Genomic DNA, 20,129 nt, shown 5'->3' on the forward strand with positions numbered 1-20,129 from the left:
TTAAAAAAAAAAGATTTTATTTATTTGACAGAGATCACAAACAGGCAGAGAGAGAGGAGGAAGCAGGCTCCCCACTGAGCAGAGAGCCCGATCCCAAGACCCTGAGATCATGACCTGAGCCGAAGGCAGAGGCTTAACTCTCTGAGCCACTCAGGCGCCCCAATTTTTTTTTTTAAGATTTATTTATTTGACAGATCATAAGTAGGCAGAGAGGCAGGCAGAGAGAGAGGGAAGCAGATTCCTCGCTAAGCAGAGATCCAGATGTGGGGCTCCATCCCAGGACCCTGGGATCATGACCCGAGCCGAAGGCAGAGGCTTTAACCCACTGAGCCACCCAGGCACCCCTCGACAAGTAATTTTTTTAATAAATCTTTTTTTTTTTAGATTTTATTTTTTAAAGAATAATTATAATGTGGGATCTGAGACCATGTTAATGAACTTTTTATTAAACTCCCTTGGCCCCTCTTGCACTTTGAAGGCGTCCTTTTTGTAACCTGTATTGGTCCCTTGGAAATACCGGTATATCAAGTTTGGTGCTCTTTCAGATGGTGACACATCTCATTAAAAAAAACATCGAAAACTCCCATTTGTTAACAATTTCAACAAGGAAGTGAAGTATTTAAACTTTTTTTTTCCCTTAAAAGCTAAAATTTACCATTGTCAACAAATCCTGTCAATTGTTTTCCTTGAAGTGACAGATTGGATTTGTTTCTGAGAAAATGCCATATACTCAAGTCTAATGTTAGTTTGTCAGGTTTTATTTCCCCCCAAGAAAAATGATTTTCCAACTCCCTAAGTATGGGCTATGCACAAGTGACTTTTTCCAAAAAATGTCGTATGGGAAGGGGAGGGAAAAGTATTCTGGAGAAACCTGACAGCAGATCCTACCTAGAACCAGGTGACCAAGGTCAGTGTGAACGACAATGTCATGTTCATAGTCTGGACCTGTGTTATGGTGTCTTGAGAAGGGCTTTGGCCTTCCTCCCTAAAACCCATCACCCCAGTCTATGGGGGAAAAAAAGAGACAAGCAGTTGAGAGACATTATACAAAATACTTGACCAGTCCTCCTTGACCCTGTCAAGGTCATCAAAAAAGGAAAGGCTGCGAACCAACCAAGAGGACCACAAGGACTAAATAGAGGGGATTCTGGATGGAATTGTGGGGCAGGAAAAGGATGTTGGGGAGAACAAATCGGAATGAAGAATGGACTTGGTCGTGCTGGTGCATCACTGTGGGTTCGTTAGTTGTGACGAGTTTTCCATACCGACGTCAGACGGGATGATGCCATCTAATGTAAGATGTACCCACCCGTGCCACGGCTCCCGGGGGAGGTCCCTGAAGCAAGAACGGAGGAAGGCGATCTCTAGGCTGAAGGGACAGCTCGTGCAAACACCTGGGTGGGAGTGCAATGTTCGAAGTCGGAAGGCAGGCAGGTGAGCTCGGGAGAACGGCGAGAGGTCAGGGGAGGTGGCGAAAGTCAAGCCGGGTCTGCCGTCCGATGGTATCTGCAGTGGTTCAGCACTGGCTTTGGGTTCGCGGCTTCCTAGGAATGAACCTCAGCTGCGTCATTTACTGGCTGTGTGACTTCGGGGGGGCTGCTTAACCTCTCTGGGTCTCAGCGTCCCATCTGCAGAACCGGAGGAACGGTCACAGCTCCCCTGCGACGGCGGGCTGGTCTGACCACACTGACCAGCTGTTTGAGCCGGTGTCCCGAGACGACACGAGTCGGAGGAATCAAGCCCGCATGGCAACACCTGACCTCACCTGCATTTTTACTGATGCACTGGGAATGCGGGTAACATTTTAGAGGGGGAAACTGCAGTTCGGGGACTACACTGGTCCCGGCTCCACCGCAGGGAGCGGCCGTAGCTCGCCGCTCAGGGAGGGCAGGAAGAGGGACGCCGCAGTTCGGCACCGCACCCCGAACCCCCAGGACCCGGGCCCGCTGAGAGCCGCTGCGCAGTCCAGGGGCCGGAAGTCGGTCTTCCGACTTCTTAAGTGTCGCCCTAAGTGACGTCCGTTCCACCCAATCGGCGGCATGAAGGCGAGCCTGCCGGCCAGTGGCGACACGTCATCCGGATTCGGAGGACCGGACGCCAGCGGGCTGGGCCTGGAGCAGGCCGGGGGCGGGGCGTCGCGAGCGGCGGGGGCGCAGACCAATGGGCGGCGGGACACACCTTCCAGGGGCGGGCTCTTGATGACGCGGTGACGTCGACGCAGGTCGGCGCGTCCCGGCGGCCGAGGCGGCGAGGCGGGAGAGGGCGGCGGTGGCCAGCACGGCAGAGGGCCGGCGGGGGCGCGGGGCAGCGGACGGTGCGAAGCGGGCTGGACCCTTGGCCGACGGCGGGCGGGGTAGGCAGAGGCGGCGACTTGGGGGCGCGGGGGGACGCTCGGAGACCCCTGGGACGAGCCGTCAGGAGAAGGGGCTGGGTCGGGGCTTGCGAGGGGCGTGGCGGCCTTGGGGACGCTCCAACCCGAACTCTGGGGCTTGGAGGTCCCTGGAGGGGCCTGTGAGGGGGCATCGGGGTGCACCCTGGAGCTTGTCCGAAGTCGGGGAGAGGGCAATGGAGGGGCCTCTGAGATGCGGCCCTTTGCGGGTGGGGGAGACGGGGTGCGGGCCTCTGCAGGGGTGCCGTCGAGGAGCGGGGAAGCGGGTAGTGTTGCGGGACGGCGGAGGTCAGGGGGAGGCGGCCGTGGGTAGGGGGCTGGCCGGCGCGTGGAAGCCATTGTTCAGCTCCCGAGGAATTCAGCGCAGCGCTGAGGAAGGTGTTAAGAGATCTGCGGAGGTCCGGGGCTTGTTGTGGGGGGATGGGTGAGGACAGGAGGCGTTCAGGTCGCCGGTGGGCAGGGAGGTGGGGGTGTGGGTGCAGCGACTTCGCAAGTTGGATAGGCCTGAGGGAGCCCGGGGGTTTGGGGGTGTGCAGAGCGGGTCGGGGGGGGGGTGACTTGCAGGATGGTGGGTCGGGAGAGGCAGAGAAGGGCTGGGGCAGTGCGTGGGGAGTCAGAGGTGTGGGCCTGGGGCAGTTTCGGGGCCCAGCCCGCCCAGTGGGGCTGGCAGTGACCTTTCCGGTGGTGTGATTTCCAGGGGAGATAACAGGAACGCAGCCCTCCAGCCGCATGCATGTGCCCTTTATGAGGAGCTGGAACTTCGTCGGGGGGCAGGGTGGGGGTGGGGAGGTCACGCCACGCAGCTAAGAGTAGTAGCTGACGTCTCACTTCTTCCCTAGTTCCCTTTCTCCTCCAGGGTCACAGCGAGGGGACGCCCTGAGGTCCTGTCTCCAGCCTTGAGCGAGGGAAGGCCTCAGAAGGCCGATCGCCCACCATGTCCACGTTCAGGCAGGAAGACGTGGAGGACTACTATGAGATGGGGGAGGAGCTGGGCAGGTGAGCGGGGCTGGCCGCCGGGGCTCTGGGGGTGGGAGAGGGGCACTGGGGGGTTTCTGGAGAGTGTCCTTCTCCAGGAGGGAAGGAGTCCTAGGCATTGGGGTCAGGTGGCCCTGTCCCCGCATTGTGACTCTGACCTTCTCTGCGCATTTCCTTTGGGGCAGAGTCGAATTGAGTGCTCAGAGCACCTGCCAGAGTTCCTGCCCTGTGGTGTGAGCGCAGCGGTGGTGGCGGTGTCTGTTGGTCTGTCCTTCTGTTTAACCCTCTCGCAGGGAAGGGGATGGGTTTTTGGGCACGTTTGCAGGAGAAGCCTCCTGGCCGGGCCCACGTCCCTGCCAACAGTTTAGCATTCTTGTGGGAAAGAGCAGAGGTTTCCCGTTCCAGCCCGGCAGCTGATTTCCTGTCTGGCGGGGCCTCGGAGTGTCCCCCAAGAACCGCGGGGCTCAGATTAGCTCAGATTAGCCGGGCGCCATCCTTCCCCTCCCGCCCCCCCCCAGCCTCAGACCTTATTTGGTTGAGTTCGAGGCTACCAGCCCCATGATGTCACCAAAAGGGAATGTAAGTAACTGAGTCGTGCCTCACGCCTGGGCTGAGAAAGTGTTTCAGGCTCATTTGGGATTCTGAAGTCCCTCCTTCAGGAATTTCCTTCATAGAGTGGTAGAGAATGTACCACCCCCCCTTCTCCCCAACCTCCCTCCCCCAGCCTCGCGTTTTATTGTTGGAAATGCGTTAGGTCCTCCTGCTGAGAGTGGCTTGGCCAGAGTCAGCCAGCCGAGTGTCCCCTGTATGTTCTCCTTCATCCCCCGATCCCACTGTTAGGAATTGATTCCGTGGGAACGTGTCCCCGGGCAGACTCGGTGACCTGAGGGTGCGGTGCTGTAATCACTGTAAGGAACATTCGGGAAGCCTCGTCAGTGGTCCTCCCGGCCCCACTGCCTCTCTGGAGTATCACGCGTCCCAACGGGCCAGGCCGCAGCCCGTATAATGTTTACCACCTCGGAAGTAGCTGGGTCTGTTTTAATAATTAATATGTTTAATTTAATCCAGTAGATTGGACAGTTACCACCTTGCTTGTAATCATAACAAAAATTACAGCTGGAAAATTTCACCGCCTTTTCTGGATAGGAAGCCTCTTTAACCTGCTTGGGATACACACGCCCAGCACAACTTGGTTCGGGCTGGCGTGCGGGCCGCGGCGTGGCCGGTGGCTGTCGTCTTGGACGGCACGGCTCCATCCGACGACCCTCAGTGCGCGGGGAGGTCTGAGGACACTGCGCACCGGACCGCAGTTTGCATGAGTTAGAGATTTGGTTCGGACGTCCCGACTTCTTTCTGTAACTTCCGTTCACTTGCGAAGGAACCTGCGAGGCAGGTGCGCTGGCCCTCAGCCTTACAGAGAAGCAGAGGCCGAGAGGAGGGAAGCAGCTTGCCCCACGGCCGCGTGGGATTCCGGCCTTGACACCAAGCCCTGCTGGCCGCGAAGCCGGGTGTGCTGGGACCCAGAGGTGCAGGATTCTTTCTTCCGGTTCAGCTTCGCACCGATGGTGTCGGGAAATGTCGGTCTGTGGGTCGGCAAGGGTGGGCTTCACTCTGGCTTCTGCTTCACGGAGTGGCGTGTGCCTCTGTGTAGACTGGGGCTGCCACAGCTGAGAACTGTGGGGGGGGCGGGGGGGTAGGGGTGGGGGGTGCGAGGCGGCTTTGAACGGCATAAGTGCTTGTTCTCCCTGGCTGAGGCGGGAGGTCCAAGCTCAAGGTGTCGGCGGGGCTGACTTCTCCTGAGGTGCGTGTCCTTGGCGTGCGGATGATAACCATCCTCTCCCCGTGGCCTTACAAGGCCGTCTGTCTGTGTCTGTGTGTCCTACTCTGCTGTTCTGAGGACACTGGTCAGATTGGATCCGACCCACGCCTGTGAGCTTGGACGGAATCACCTCTCGAGGGCCCTGTCTCCGGATAGTCCGCTCTGAGGGCTGGGGTTTGACTTCGGCACAGATTTTGGGGGCACCCAGTTCAGCCTGTAATGGCATCTTTTTTTTTTTTTAAAGATTTTATTTATTTATTTGACAGAGAGAGATCACAAGTAGGCAGAGAGGCAGGTAGAGAGAGAGGAGGAAGCAGGCTCCCTGCTGAGCAGAGAGCCCGAGGTGGGACTCGATCCCAGGACCCTGAGATCAGGGCAGGCAGTGGCTTAACCCACTGAGCCGAAGGCAGCGGCTTAACCCACTGAGCCACCCGGGCGCCCTGTAATGGCATCTTTTTGCCTGTTCTGTGAGCCCTGCCTCACTCCTCTTCGTCTGTGAGTTCAGCTTGGAATCAAGCCGGGAAAACCAGTCCTTCCGTTTGAAAACGAGGCCCCACGTCAGCACTTAGCTCAGCGCCGTCGGCACGAGGTGAACGTTCGGAATTCGGTGTCATTCCCGTCGGGGGTTTGTTGTGGGACTGGACGTGGGCCTGGAAGAAGGAGCTTGGCTGGTGCAGGCCCAAGAGAGGGGAAGGCGTTTCGGGTGGGGGAGAGTTCGTGGAGACGCGGAGGGGGCAGGAGCGTAACGTGTCCGGGGGACTGTGGTGGCAGGTTCAGGAGGCGGGGGGCTGGGCCTGACCAGGGGCGCTGCCCTTCTCCGCGGACCTGTGTGCGCTTGGCTTTCGGATTAGCGTTTGAGTCTCCTGTCGCTGCTGTCCCTGATCCGCGGCCCAGAGGGCTGGGAATTATGTGAAAGGTCTGGGAGCCCGGAGTCTAAAACAGACCTGTAGGGCTGGTCCCCCAGGGCCCCAGGAAGACCCTGCTCCTGCCTTTCCTGCCCCACAGCGCCCCTCCGTCCTTCCCGCCAGCAGTGTGGGGTCTGCCCGTCTCTGGGACCCCCACCCTTTGCCTCCCTCTCGTGACGACCTCGTGAGGATGCTGGGGCCCCTGGGAACCCAGGGTCACCCCCACTTCGGGGCCTGACTTCATCTAGCTACAAGGGCCCTTTTACCAGGAGGGGTGGTCTGTGGGCAGGTTCTGGGTTCCCCGAAGGGCATCTTGGAGGGGACTTCGCTGAGCCCATGCTGTTAGTGATGATTTGGTGCCTCCCACCCGCCCAGCTTGAGTGTGCCCCGTCTTCCGACCGAGCATGGGTAGAGCACATCTCCGTGGGCATGTGGGTCCGTCCACTTAGCTGCAAACCCCGCTGGGTCCCTCTGCCGACCGCCCATCTCTGCCCTTCCTCTGCGCCCTCCCCCTCGTTTCCCCGAGATGTCACGTCTCTCTTCTCTGGACCCCCCGTGGCACCTTGAGGTCTCTGTCAGTAGCCTGTGCCTTATCTTACTCTTGGTCCCCGTGGAGTCAGCAGACTGCGGCCTGTGGGCACATCCGGCCCCAGCCCAGTGTGGTCCTGTCTGCCTCTGAACCTCGAATGGTTTTTTATTTTTTTTAAAGGTTGTAAAAACACAAAAATTGTGACAGAAACCACATGGCCCGTAAGGCTAAAAATATTTACTGTCTGGCCTTTTTCAGCCAGCTCTTGAGTTACAATCAGTTAATACAACTAAGTTCCTGGACAGCAGCGTAATTTGGCCATGGACAGCTCCCTAGAGCGCAGTAAATAGGATTTCTCTTCAATAACCGTCGTCTTGAGCCCTCGTCCACTTGCTGCACGGTTCACCCATTTACAGCCTGCAAGTCAGTGATCTTGAGTGTGTGTACGGGGTTTTGCTCTTGTCACCCTGAACAATTCCAGAACATTCCATCACCCAAAAGCAGTCCATCCCCATTAGCTGTCACCTCCCCTCCCCCAACCCCCCGGCCTCCACGAGCCCCTTCCCATCCCTGGAGGAGCTTCCTCTGGGGGTGTCACACGCATGGACTCACACCCCGTGTGGCCCCCTGTGTCTGGTTCCCTCCTTGCATGTGGTGGGCTTGGGGACCATCCCCAGGGCAGCGCGTGGGGGCCTCGCTCCTGTCTGTGGCTGAGGGATGCTCCCGCACACGGGGGACACGTTGTATTTGTCTGTCGGTGGCCATCTGGTTGTTTCCCCATGAGGCTGCTGGGGATCGTGCTGACTGAGGATTTTTGGAGAAGCTTCCCTGTGGATTTCTGTTGCCATTTCTCTTGCGCGGACGCTGGAAGGACGTGCAGAGGCGCGCGGAAACAGTGTCTAAGCTTCTGTTTCCATGGGCGCGGGCTCTGGCCCCTGTCAGTTCGAAAACGTGTGTTGCTCTTACACGGCCAGTTGCATGAGAAGCCCCTTTGAAGTTAGCGGCTTTTTAATTTTTTTCTTAGGATTTTATTTTATTTTTTAAAAAAGATTTTTATTTATTTGACAGAGATCACAAGTAGACAGAGAGGCAGGCAGAGAGAGAGGGAGGAAGCAGGACCCTGAGATCACGACCTGAGCCGAAGGCAGAGGCTTTAACCCACTGGCGCCACCCAGGTGCCCCTCTTAGGTTTTTAAATATGATGAAATAGACTGTGGGAAACCGAATCCGTGTAGAATTACGCCTCACACCTCAGCCCCCTCCTCCGATGCAGATGGCAGATGGCGAGTGGGGTGCCCCGCCCTTGGGCCCCCGGCCCGCGGCACACGAGCAACACCTCTTGTCGGCTGCGGGCTGCGGGCTGCCTGGGGTCCCACCAGCCCCGGAGGGACTCGGTTCCCGTCTGTGAACAGGCGGCCGCTTTCCTGCTCTCGGCCAGGCAGAGCTGTCAGGGCTGCTTTGGACCCACCCAGCGGCTCAGCTGCTGCCTGACCTCCCGGGGGTGGGGTGGGTGCTGGGAGGTGCTGTCCCAGAAGCCGCGGCCCCTGCCAAGCCGGGCTCTCCACTCTGTCCCCGCAGCGGCCAGTTTGCCATCGTGCGGAAGTGCCGGCAGAAGGGCACCGGCAGGGAGTACGCGGCCAAGTTCATCAAGAAGCGCCGCCTGTCGTCCAGCCGCCGGGGGGTCAGCCGGGAGGAGATCGAGCGGGAGGTGAACATCCTGCGGGAGATCCGGCACCCCAACATCATCACGCTGCACGACATCTTCGAGAACAAGACGGACGTGGTGCTCATCCTGGAGCTGGTCTCGGGCGGGGAGCTCTTCGACTTCCTGGCCGAGAAGGAGTCGCTGACGGAGGACGAGGCCACGCAGTTCCTCAAGCAGATCCTGGACGGCGTCCACTACCTGCACTCCAAGCGCATCGCCCACTTCGACCTCAAGGTGGGCGAGCCCCGGCGGGGCAGAGGGTCCCGGGAGCCGCTCCGGCCCTTACGGCGCCGAGCGAGGGCCGGTGGCCTGTGGGGGGTCCCGGGGGCGATCCGGGGCTGCCCCGGGGACGCTGGGCTGGCAGAGCCACCGAGTCCCGCTTTGCCCGCAGCCGGAAAACATCATGCTGCTGGACAAGAACGTGCCCAACCCGCGGATCAAGCTCATCGACTTCGGCATCGCCCACAAGATCGAGGCGGGGAATGAGTTCAAGAACATCTTCGGCACCCCCGAGTTTGTGGGTGCGGCTCTGCGCAGCCCTCAGGCGGGGTTTGTGGGGTGTTTGAGGATCCCAGGCCCCTGGGTGTCTGGCCCACGCGCCCCGGTGTCCTCTCTTGAGTCCTGGTGTCCCGTGGCGGCCAGGCCTTCCTGCCCTGGAGCCACCCTGCCCCTCCCCCGGGGCGGGCTGTGCCTCTCCCCGTGACTGTGTCCCCCGCGCTGTCTCCCATGTACCAGCGTCTGACCCTGCCCCTCCGTCTCCCTGTCCCTGCAGCTCCGGAGATTGTCAACTATGAGCCCCTGGGTCTGGAGGCGGACATGTGGTGAGTGGCGGGGGGGGGGGGCAGGCTGCCTGGCATGTAGCCCTGTTACTCCTTAGGGCGTCCCCTGGCCATCGTGGGAGCTGCCAGGCCACAGCTGCGGGCTGGGATGTGGTCCATCCGCCTGGTTGGGTGCTGCTGGGTGTGGGCAGGACCCTTCATTGCCTGAGAACAGGGACCCGCCAGCCAGAGCCGCTTCGTGAGCTCGGAATGGCATTCTGGTTTTCAGGTGGTCTGTGCTTGTTTTAAAGATTTTATTTATTATTTGACAGAGAGAGGGAGGGAGAGAGGGGGAGCATAAGCAGGGGGAGCGGCAGAGGGAGAAGCAGACTCCCCGCTGAGCAGGGAGCCCGACGCTGGGATCACGACCTGACGAAGGCAGACATTTAACTGAGCCCCCCAGGTGCCCCTTTGAAGGTGTTGGTAACACAGACAAGTAACAGAGACTGGCACCCACAAAGCAAGAAACAGTCACCTTCTCACCCTTTGTAGAAAGGGTTCGTCAGCCTCCCTTCGAGCGCAGGGGGCATCAGAGCCCCGCAGCGGCCCCTGCCCCACCCCCTCTGGTTGGAGCCTCGATGGTGGTGGGTGACAGGCCTGACCAGTGCGAGTGCCCCAGCCTGAGACCCCCGGAGCGAGGCAGGGAGGCCCTTAGTGTGGAGGCCGTGCGGGCCCTGGAAGGAGAGCAGGCCGTGGCCTCTGGGTTCCCCACCCGGGCTCCAGACCCCCGGCCAGTTAGAGGTTCTGGGAATTGGGGTGCTCCCCTCCCACACCGTGGAGCTGACTGTTCTGTTCTTGTGTGTCCCCTCCAGGAGCATCGGCGTCATCACTTACATCCTGTGAGTGCCTGCTTGGTGCTTCCTGTGTGTGCTGGGGCCTGCTGGGGCAGGACGTCTTCTGGGCAGGGACAGCGACCAGGAGCTCTGACCCTCCTCAGTGCTCAGTGAACTTGGTGGCTGGGTGGGTGGATGGGTGGGGGATGGGTGGGGGGATGGGTGGGGGATGGATGAATTCCTGGAGGAGGGGAAAGATGGTTCCTGTCTCCTGGAGAGCCCTGCCCTGTGCGGTGGGGGTTTCTCTGGCCTCATTCCCTGGACCGCCGTGGTTGGACTGTTCCTCACCCCAGTCCCGGCGTCAGATAAGCCCCCACTGCTTTTTTTTTTTTTCTTTTAAGATTTTATTTATTTATTTGACAGAGATCACAAGCAGGCGGAGGCAGGCAGAGAGAGAGGGGGATGCAGGGTCCCTGCTGAGCAGAGAGCCTGATGCAGGGCTCGATCCCAGGACCCTGAGATCATGACCTGAGTGGAAGGCAGAGGCTTTAACCCACTGAGCCACCCAGGCGCCCCTCCCCACTGCTTTTTCTTCCCTTGTCAAGGTCATGTGGCCCAGCGATGCACCCTGAAGGTTTCTTGAGCTGGATTTTTAAAGTAGTTTCTGGTTAGTTTTTGTTTTTAAAGATCAGAGTTAAGTTTAGACTTAGGGAGGAGCTGCAGAGACCCTGCTGGAGTTTCCGTGCCCCTCACCCGCTTCCCCCCGACGTTTGCATCTTAAAGAGCATTTGTCAACACCAAGAAATGTGCCCAGGACACCCCCAGCAGGCAGAGTCCCGGAGTTGTCCCGTTCTCGTCTCTTCATGGTCCAGGACCCCACGCAGGACCGAGGCGCCCATCTTCGCTCGGTTCTGGTCCTGTCTGCCTGGAGGTGGCTCAGGGCTTGTCCCGCTTCAGCTGCCAGCCACAGGCCGGGTTGTCCGTGCAGAGGCCCCCGTGACCCTCCTAGCCAAGAGAGCTGCTGGAGGGGCTCTTAGAACTCAGAACCGCTTACTGGCAGCAGTCGGTTATGAAGCTTGTAGATCGGGTCGGACGGCCTGATGAGGCGTGTAGGGCGAGGTCTAGGGGGGCTCCGAGGGCAGCAGCTTCTGTCTCCATGGACCTGGGGGTGCGCTCTCTTCTCCACACGCGGAGGCGTTCCCCGCCTGGAAACTCCGAGCCCTTTCATGGAGGGATTTCACACAGGTTCTGTGCTGTAGGCCCGAGTGATTGAATTCTGGGCGATGAGCTCTGTCTCCAGCCCCTCCGCTGCCCCAGAGGTCAGGTGTGGGGTGGGCGGATGCACCCCGCTAGCCCCAGGGCTGCTTCCCACCACCAGCCCCAGCCTGGGGCATCTAGCGCCGTTCCGAGAGGTTGAAAGGGCCTCATGATGGACGGCAAAGGGCTCTTCTCACCTTAGCACGGTGCTGAAAAACCGAGGCTAGAGACCAGATACCCTTACGGACGCTCCCGCTTTCGGAGTTTTTAGCGTTTAAGAAAGTACGAGGCCTGTGGGCGCTCCGTGTCCAAGGACGGGGTGAGAACCAGAAGTGTGTTCCCCACTACGTGTCAGGCCCTGCCAGCGCAGCGGCTCCGGGCGACACACGATGTCCTCGTGTCCTGCTGGGGACTGTGCACCCTGCCCGGGGGCTGGCGTGCCGTCGGCCTGGACACCCTCCTGGGAAGTTGCCGGCTTTCCTTCTGGAATCGCTAAACGTTTAGGCCAGATGCTTCCAGCTTCGTTAGAGACTTTGATCCCCTCTTCTGTGTCCATCAGTGGCTGGGTGTGACGTCCTCGTGCTTTCTGGTGGGAGGCTGGAGGCTGATTGGGGCAGGTTCCGGGGGGATGCGGGTGCGTCGGGGAGCCCAGGGCCCAGCATCCGCTTGCCTCTGCGTCTGGCCCCCGAGGTGGCAGGGAGCGAGCGCCGGGGAGGCTGAGCCCTGTGTGTGCCTTCCAGTCTGAGCGGCGCCTCCCCGTTCCTGGGTGAGACGAAGCAGGAGACCCTGACCAACATCTCGGCCGTGAACTACGACTTTGACGAGGAATACTTCAGCAACACCAGCGAGCTGGCCAAGGACTTCATCCGCCGGCTGCTCGTCAAAGACCCCAAGTAGGAACGCCAGGCAGGGGAGGAGGGACGGGGCTGGCAGGAGAGGCCACCTGGTCCCCCGAGAGCACGTCTCTCCGTGCTGTCCCCTCTGTGTAACTGGGACTTGGGGACGGCACAGACGGTTAGCCGGGCTCCCGTGTGTCTTTCAGAGCAGTTCATTCCTTGCTGACGTTTAAGATAGTTTTCATGTGACAGTCCAGATTCCTGGGTACTTCTCCCAGGGAATTCTAAAACATGGGGTGTCACGGAGCTCTCGTTCATGGTGAGGGGCTCATGTTGCCCCCCTGGCACGGGCGCTCATTCCTGGCATCTGCCTGGTCTCTCCTGTGGGCGCCTGAGTTGGCGAGACCCAGCGTTCGGTCTCGCCGCCGTTCGCAAAACCCCTCAGAGAGCATGGGAGACCCCAGGGCTGTGCCCCCACTGGTCCCTTCGTGGGCTCCTTGCTGGCTGAGCAGAACAGACATGCTGGAGGGCACAGGTTGTTTCAAGGGCATTTGGGGGACATGCCCCTAGGCTGGAGATGAGTCCCGGGGGGTCCGTGTGTAGGGAGTCGTCTGAGGTGGGGATGGAAAACAGCGATGTGGAGGAGAATCTGGAAAACCCCTTTCCTGTTCCCGTCTCCCCATCAGCCTCGTGGGAGGGTAGGGCACATGGCTTGTGTGGCACTAATCAGGGCATGGGGCGGGGGGCTCTTCCAGGAGAAGAATGACCATCGCCCAGAGCCTGGAGCATTCCTGGATCAAGGTGAGGTGGCTGGGGCAGCTCCCACTCAAGGACAGTGTGTGTGACAAGGTCTCTGTCCCGGGAAGGTCCCCAGGGTGCATGGCCTGGGTGGTAGCAGGTGTGCACTGTGTGCCGAGGTGTATTGGAGCCCTCCCCTCTAGGAGGCCCAGGTTGGCTCTTTACCCCCTCTGCACACCGCTGGGCTCCCTCCCACAGAAACTTCCAGAATGGGCAGGAGTGGCACTTCCCGTAAAGGGCCAGAGGGTCCGGCTCTGGCATGACCACGGAGCTCTGCCGTCCTAGCGGGAGGCTGGGGGACCCTCGGAGGCCGCCCGGCCCGGAGGCCCCACTCCAGGCGCCCGTCCCTCTCCCCGCAGGCGATCCGGCGGCGGAACGTGCGGCGCGAGGACAGCGGCCGGAAGCCCGAGCGGCGGCGCCTGAAGACCGCTCGGCTCAAGGAGTACACCATCAAGTCGCACTCCAGCATGCCCCCCAACAACACCTACGTCAACTTCGAGCGCTTCTCCAAGGTGTTGGAGGAGGTGGCGGCGGCCGAGGAGGGCCTGCGGGGGCTGGAGCGCAGCCGGCGCCTCTGCCACGAGGACATCGAGGCGCTGACGGCCATCTACGAGGAGAAGGAGGCCTGGTACCGGGAGGAGAACGAGAGCATCGGCCAGGACCTGCGGCGGCTGCGGCAGGAGCTGCACAAAACCGAGGCGCTCCAGCGGCAGGCCCAGGAGGAGGCCAAGGGCGCCCTGCTGGGGGCCAGCGGGCTCAAGCGCCGCTTCAGCCGCCTCGAGAACCGCTACGAGGCCCTGGCGAAGCAGGTGGCCTCCGAGATGCGCTTCGTGCAGGATCTGGTGCGGGCCATGGAGCAGGAGAAGCTGCAGGGCGTGGAGTGCGGCCTCCGCTAGGGCCGTGGGGCGGGGTGGGGGGGGAGCTGGTGGCGTTGGGCTGGGACGCGCTCCGGGGGGGTCGGGAACCCGAGGCCACTTGGCTCCTCTGTCCCGAGGCTCTGGCACCTTGGGGGGCTTCTGGGGCGGCCTCACGGGGGGAGCTCTGGGCTCTGCGAGCGCTTGGCCGGTGGGGGGCGGCCTCCGTGGGCCCGGCCTGTGCCGGCTTAGAGTCGGAGGGGCCTCATTTGCCTCTGCCGGACACCAGGCGGGAGGCAGCTCCCCCGGGGACTGCGGGGGTGGCGGGTTCTGGCCCTGCTGTCTCCATCCCCTATCCTCTTTGTGTTCCCTCGGCCCTGAGCTGGCACCAGGGCCCATGGAGGGGCGGCTGAGGGTGTCTGTGGCCGGGCACCGAGCCCTGGTGCAGAAGCCCGTGGAGCCTTGGGCACAGGGTGAGGCACTGCGCATCCCCACGCTCCTTTCTGAAGCGCCCACGGCCACGTGCACGCGGATGACGCACCCCGCACCCGTCTGGCTCCCATCCCCGTTCCCGTGCTGCCTTTTGGGCTGTCAGGGCTCATCGTCCCCGGGACGCTCTGTGAAGGCTCAGTGTCCGCTGAGTGCCCGGGCAGCCCCCGCTGCCCTGCGGGTGGAGAAAGCCCAGTGGCCCTGGACCCCAGAGGGGCTGAAGAGTTGCAGCGGGCAGTGCTATCGTCGCCACTAGGTGCCGCCCTTGAGCAGGGTCGAGCCCCAGGGAAGGGCCTGAGTTCAGGCTTCAGCACGTCCGGCGTCTGGGCGGCGGTCAGGTTACGCAAGCAACCGGTGCAACCTCTCTAGACCGGAGGGCCTTCTCCAGACAGGCCGTCCTGGGCCGAGTGCAGGGAGGGGCCAGGCAGGGGGACCGGCCAGGACCGGAGGACCCGGCTGTGGGGTCTGGCGGAGCTGTCCTGACTGCCTCGGCCTGGCCCGGGGGCTGGGCCGGGAGCCTCCGTCCCCGCTCCGCCAGCTCTGCTGTGCTCTACTGCATGTGTCTGCTGCGAGCCGAAGGGAAATAAAGCCCCGCTCCCCACACGAGGCTCTTCGTGTGCCCATGGACGTGGCTGTGTCTGACTGTGTCTGTCCCTCTGCTCCTGCCTCTGGGCTCGTGGGGCAGAAGAGGGCATCGTGGAGGGCTGTGCGGGCTGCCCTGATCTTGGGGTTCGGCTGGTCTCACTTCCTTGTGAGGAACCAGAAGTTTCCAGGCAGCCAGGGTGAAGTCAGAGGGTTTTTTGCCCCTTTGTGCTGCCTCTGGTGCTGCCAGGCCGCACACGGGCTCCGCGGCCGTCTTCGGGCCCCGGCACAGGGGCCACCCCGTCTGCTCAGAAGGGGCGGGGACGGTGCCCTTGTCGCCCCTGCAGCCGCCAGCCGTCCTTTGATTGTCTCGTTCCGTACACTCTGTTTCTCCCTGTCATTTGTTTTTACTTTATTTAAAAAAAAAACAGCTGACTTCCCATGACATTTACTCCTTTTACTCTCTTCCTGGTTCATAACATCAGGTTTTAGCATTTCAGTAGATTTCAGCTCTCAGGGCTTCTCCATGTCCCTGATGGTCCTTTGCAGCTGGTCTGTCTGCCCAGGACCTGGTTTGCCCCGCAAGCGGCATCTGGCCTTCAGGTCCTTTAGGATGACTGAGCAGCAAGTCCGCCTGGGTCACGCCGCAGAGAGCAGCGGGCTGGCCGTGGGAGGGGGCGCCCGGCTAGGCGCAGTGTGTGGGATCAGCTGGCCTCAGACCCCGGGGGCCCCCAGGGATGGGTAGTCGGCTCCACCCAGCCGGTGCGGAGCTGGCCTCGCACATTCTGGGCACTGTGGCGGGCACTGGGTGGCACTGGCGGGAGGCTGAGGCAGTGTCTGTCCTGGTACTGGAGGGGAGGGACTGCTTGTCCGTCCAGCTGGTCTAAGACTGGGTGGAAAATGAAATTCACTTGGGACCTGCACCTACCCTCTCAGTATGCGGGGTCCGCCATGCTGCAGGCCTAGGTTGCCGTCCCCTGCTCCGGGGATCAGCGGGTGTCCTTGCCTTGGAAACCGCTCAGCCCTGCCCCTCCTACCTGGGTTATCCAGGCGGCTCCGCCCAGCCCGGCCCTGGGTCCCTCATTCCAGGATTCGGGGGCGTGGGGAGCCACTCGCGGGTCACAGGGCACGTCGTCAGAGCTCTGGCCCGCACCAGTCCTCGGCAGGTGCTGGTGTCATTTCGCAGAGCCTGTGGGGCTGATACTGTTACTTATCCTGACTTGGGCCCGCAGACTCGGAGATGCCCCCATGGATCTTTGCCCCTTGCTGTCGCCCCTGGAGACCGGGCTGACCCAGTGGTGGGTTCTAGCCAACAGAGCGCCGCCGAGGTGGACGGAGGTCACTTCCCTCATCAGGCTCTGTAAGACTGTGGCTTCCGTCCTGCCAGCAGGCTCTCCGTGGCTGGCACTCGTGGAAGGAACTGCCAGGTCGGAGGCCTGGAGCGGCCAGCAAGGAGTAAAGCCCAGCACCCACGTGAGCCGTCCCAGAAGCAGCCCCTCCCCCGGCAGAGCTGTGGGATAGGACTCTGCTCTGGGGGCCCCTGGATCGCGACCTCCCGGACCCGCTGAGCAGACGACCCGGGTGAGCCACGCCTGGACTCCTGACCACAGGGACCGGACAGCAGGGGCGCTGTTTCCAGCCAGCGTGGGTCGTCCCGGATCACACGGCCGTAGCTGACAGACACACTGAGGAGAGGGGGCTACAGGCCCCGGTGGGTTTACTGAACAATTCACCTGCTCCTGCCCTTGGAGGCCGTGCAGTCTGCTTGCTGATTCTCTGTTCCCTCTTCTTTAAGGGCTGTGATTGGGATGCTGGGCCGCCCTCTTCCTTCTACCCCGAGGAGAGTGGCCCCCTGGGCAACTGCGCACACAGGGCTCCCTGCCATCTGGTTGGGCCTTGTACGGAGTGGGGGGGTCACTGTGCCTGTTTGTTGGTGTGGGTTGGGGGCTGGACCGCGGGAGCCACGGATGGCCTTCCTCCACCAGGCAGGAGTGGGCCAGACTTGCCCACGGTTGGCTTGGGTTTTGGCTGCAGTGTGTGAAGCTCGCGGGAGGGGAGTTTCTAGCTCGTGTTTAACTCCAAGCAAAGCTCTGATTGCTGAGCGACCTCGGGCAGGTCACGGCCTCCTGCAGAAGGCGGCCAGGCGTGGCATGGCGGGGATTCCTCCTTTCCCACCGCCAACACCATGAGGATGTGGCGGGAGCTAGGGAGGGCCCTGTGGTCACGACGTGTGGCGTTAGTGTAGGCATGGAAGCTGCTGGAAGCTGGGTGAGAGCTGGACGAGGCCACCACCGCGGGTCCCCAGGGCGGCTCGGTTCTCCCAGTGCGATTTCCCCGACACCAGCTGCAGAGGGAGCGGGGGCCGGGCACGGGCATCACAGCTGGGACGAGAGCCTCGCTGCTGGGTTCCGGAACCGCAGCTCTCACCCAGCGCCCTGCGGCTGCGCACGAGTCATTTCACGTCTCCGTGGCTCGCTGTCCCCGTCCGTGAAATGGGCAGAACAGCATCAGCTGCCCCAGGGGTTGGTTTGGAAGATGAAACGCATTGAGAGACGTAAAGTGCTTAAAACAACGCTGGGCACGGTAGCCAAAAGGTGGACGCAACCAGTGGCCACCAGCAGATGGATGGATAAAGAAGGGGTGGTCCGTCCACACCCTGGTAGTGTTCCGCCTTAGGAAGGAGGGGACACTGACCCCTGCCGTGATTCACAGGGACTCCGAGGACATGGCTCAGACCAGCCAGACCAGAAGGACACATTCCGCGGGACCCCACTCCCAGGAGGAGTCCTGTCCACACAGACAGAGAGGAGAGGGTGGGAGCCAGGGCTGGGGCAGGGGGTAGGGAGTCCGTGCTTCACAGGGACAGAGTCTCCGTGTGGGGAGATGGAAAGTTCTGGAGATAGAGGGTGGGTGTGGTCTCAGGACAGGGTGAGTGTGCTTCCCGCCGCTGGAAATGGGTAAGTTTGTTAACCCCTGCCCCACACCTTGCCCTGCACTCCACTTCTGCTTGGCTGTTCCCGAGTGAGGTCCTTTATACTCAGCGGATAATCTAGGAATTAGATAACCCATGAGCTGTTCTATCCAATTATTGACCCCAAGGAGGGCTGCTGGGAGCCCCCGTTTGAAAACCAGTCAGTCGGAAGTGTAGGAGGCTTGGACTTGCGATGGGGGCAGGTGTGTGGGGCAGAACCCCGAGCCTGCGGGGTCAGCCCTGACCCCAGGCAGCCCCACACTTGGTGTCAGGGGCGTCGTGGGAGGAGAGAATAGAACGTTCTGTTGGATCTGGGTCAGCCGCGGAGGGAGCCGGAGGGACCCCGGGTGCAGGTGACCGAAGGGTAATGGGGGGTGGATGGAGATGCAGGGTGGCTCCTGGGGGTCGAAGTGTGTTGCAAACAAAGATGGCAGCTCCTAAACCCTGGGACCTGGGGACGGCACCTCATTTGAGAGCGGGGTGTTCACAGTGGTCATGGGCAGAGACGAGGTCGGACAGCAGTGACAGGCGTCCTAAGGAGGCCCTGTGAAGCAGTGACAGGCGTCCTAAGGAGGCCCTGTGAAGGCGATCGTGGGAGAGTGGGACGGAGCGGGGAGCTGTGCCCGCGTCTGCAGCTGGGGGTGGGGGGTGGGGAGCCAAGGACCTCGGGCCTCAGCAGGGCTGGCAGGGCAGGAAGGAGGCGCCCCTGGATCTGCGTCCCAGCTGCCGCCACACCGCTTCCTAGTGAGAAGAGGGAGAACAGTTGTCCTCGGTTCCTGAGTCGGGTCCAGAGTGCTCTAGGAGAAGGCGGCGTCTTTTTTGCTATTTGTGACACGCCCTTTACCCACACCTGCGTTTCTGCACGTGGGGGGACCTTGGGAGGCCACGGCCACAGGCTGGGGGCGGGGTTCATCACCGACGGTCGGCGGTTAACCGGTCACGCCAGTCCTCACGCCTGCGCCTGCGAGAGGACGCCGCTGGTGGGTGACGGGGACGCGCCCCTTGCACACTCCCGGCACCCGTGCCCCGCCCCCATCTCTGGGCGGGCTGTTCCTGGGTCAGGTAAAAAGCACAGAAACCTTCTAGAGTTCTGCGAGCTGCTGGGGAAAGGTTGAGGGAACTCCTGATTTTTGGCCACTTGGGACCCGCTCCTGGGGACTGGCACCTGAGGCGGGGGCCGAGCCCTCCCCCTGTGAGGGCCGTGTGACCGGAGAGTGGCTCGTGGGGACCCCTCCCCCCGGCCTGGTGTGGGAAGTGTTGGTGCGAGTGTGGACAGTCTTCTCGTTCCGTGGTAGTGGCAGTAACCTAGACAGACCATTGAATTATTACTACTACTACCTGCGGACTACGTTTGACTCCAGGGAGGACTGGCACGTCACCCGAGGCACCTGCCGGTCGCCCACGGTCGCCCGAGGCTGCCCAAGGTCACCTGAGGCCGCCCGCCCGAGGTCGCCAGGTGGGAGTTCAGGCCGGTTCGCCTGCGCCCGGCCCAAGGCCAGCGCCACAGCTCAGGGAAGCGGACCGATGACATGAACCCCCCCTTGTCAGTTATCCCCTCTTTATTTCCACATAAAAATCCCCGAAGCTCATGGAGATGACGTTTGAACATCACGACAGTAATCATAACGGACTGTTTCTAAAAACCACAAAACTGGCCGTCGTTATGGGCGTGTGACCCACGACTTAGGACGCATCCCACGTGTCCCAGGAGGAAAGCCGGCGTCCCTTTCCGACGAGGTCCGGGGCCCGCTGGCGTTTTGACCACGACCGCCCCGGAGACGACTGCCGCTCGCAAAGCCACTTCTGACACGCGGGCAGCAGGCGGCCCGGACGCGGTGGCCCCGGTCTGCATGGAGCTGTGTGCTGAGACATCTCAAGCCTGGGGACAGTCCCCCCCCACCCCGGCGTCTCTCTTGATCCCAGAGGGGCTGCTGCGGCCGAGCTGGGGTCCTGGGTCCCACTTGCCCGTCGTCTGTGGCTGCTGGTGGTCCGGAGGGGCGGCGGGCCGGCCACGCTGGGCCCGTAGTGGTTTTGTGCGTGGCCGCAGGCTCCTCTGGGGTGGGGGTGGGGGGCTGGGGTCTGCCGCTTCCTGTCCTTCTGTCGCCTCCCTGGGTGCTCAGTAACCGCGGCATGGGGTGGGACGCCTCAGTTCCTGTCCCTTAGCATGCAGCCAGGCTCCAGCTCTGGGGTGCACGTGTTGATCTGGGGAGGGACAGCCACCAGGCCCGGGTCTGGGCCGGGCCACAGGCGGACGGGTGGTGGGGGCCTCTCGGAGGGCAGCCTGGAGAGCCCCCGCCAGCCTCTGCTGCCTCGGGCTGCGGGTGACACCCCTGGGCCTGGAACGTGGTCCTGTCCTCTGGTCGGGACACATGGCAGAAACACACATTTAATCCTGCCCCCCAACTCAGGCCCCCAGCGTCCCCGCCTTC

At 61.7% G+C, this 20,129-nt stretch overlaps 1 protein-coding gene across 2 annotated transcripts; it reads left to right on the top strand.

The window, feature by feature from the left end:
- Window positions 1–1,370: 1,370 nt before the first annotated feature.
- Window positions 1,371–14,774, top strand: DAPK3 (death associated protein kinase 3). 2 transcript variants are annotated; one of them, XM_044254556.1, is made up of 9 exons: window positions 1,371–1,434; window positions 3,229–3,385; window positions 8,196–8,556; window positions 8,714–8,843; window positions 9,095–9,143; window positions 9,953–9,979; window positions 11,911–12,063; window positions 12,762–12,807; window positions 13,164–14,774. In XM_044254556.1, the coding sequence occupies exons 2-9, from the start codon at window positions 3,324–3,326 to the stop codon at window positions 13,698–13,700; spliced, it is 1,365 nt and encodes a 454-aa protein (XP_044110491.1). In that variant the 5' UTR covers window positions 1,371–1,434; window positions 3,229–3,323; the 3' UTR covers window positions 13,701–14,774. The 2 variants fall into 2 exon arrangements, with proteins under 2 accessions (XP_044110491.1, XP_044110490.1); XM_044254555.1 differs by lacking the exon at window positions 1,371–1,434 and adding an exon at window positions 2,253–2,353.
- The last annotated feature ends 5,355 nt before the right edge of the window (window positions 14,775–20,129 follow it).

The sequence above is a fragment of the Neovison vison genome, chromosome 6 (genome assembly GCF_020171115.1).
Source record: "Neovison vison isolate M4711 chromosome 6, ASM_NN_V1, whole genome shotgun sequence".
Lineage (NCBI taxonomy): Eukaryota > Metazoa > Chordata > Mammalia > Carnivora > Mustelidae > Neogale > Neogale vison.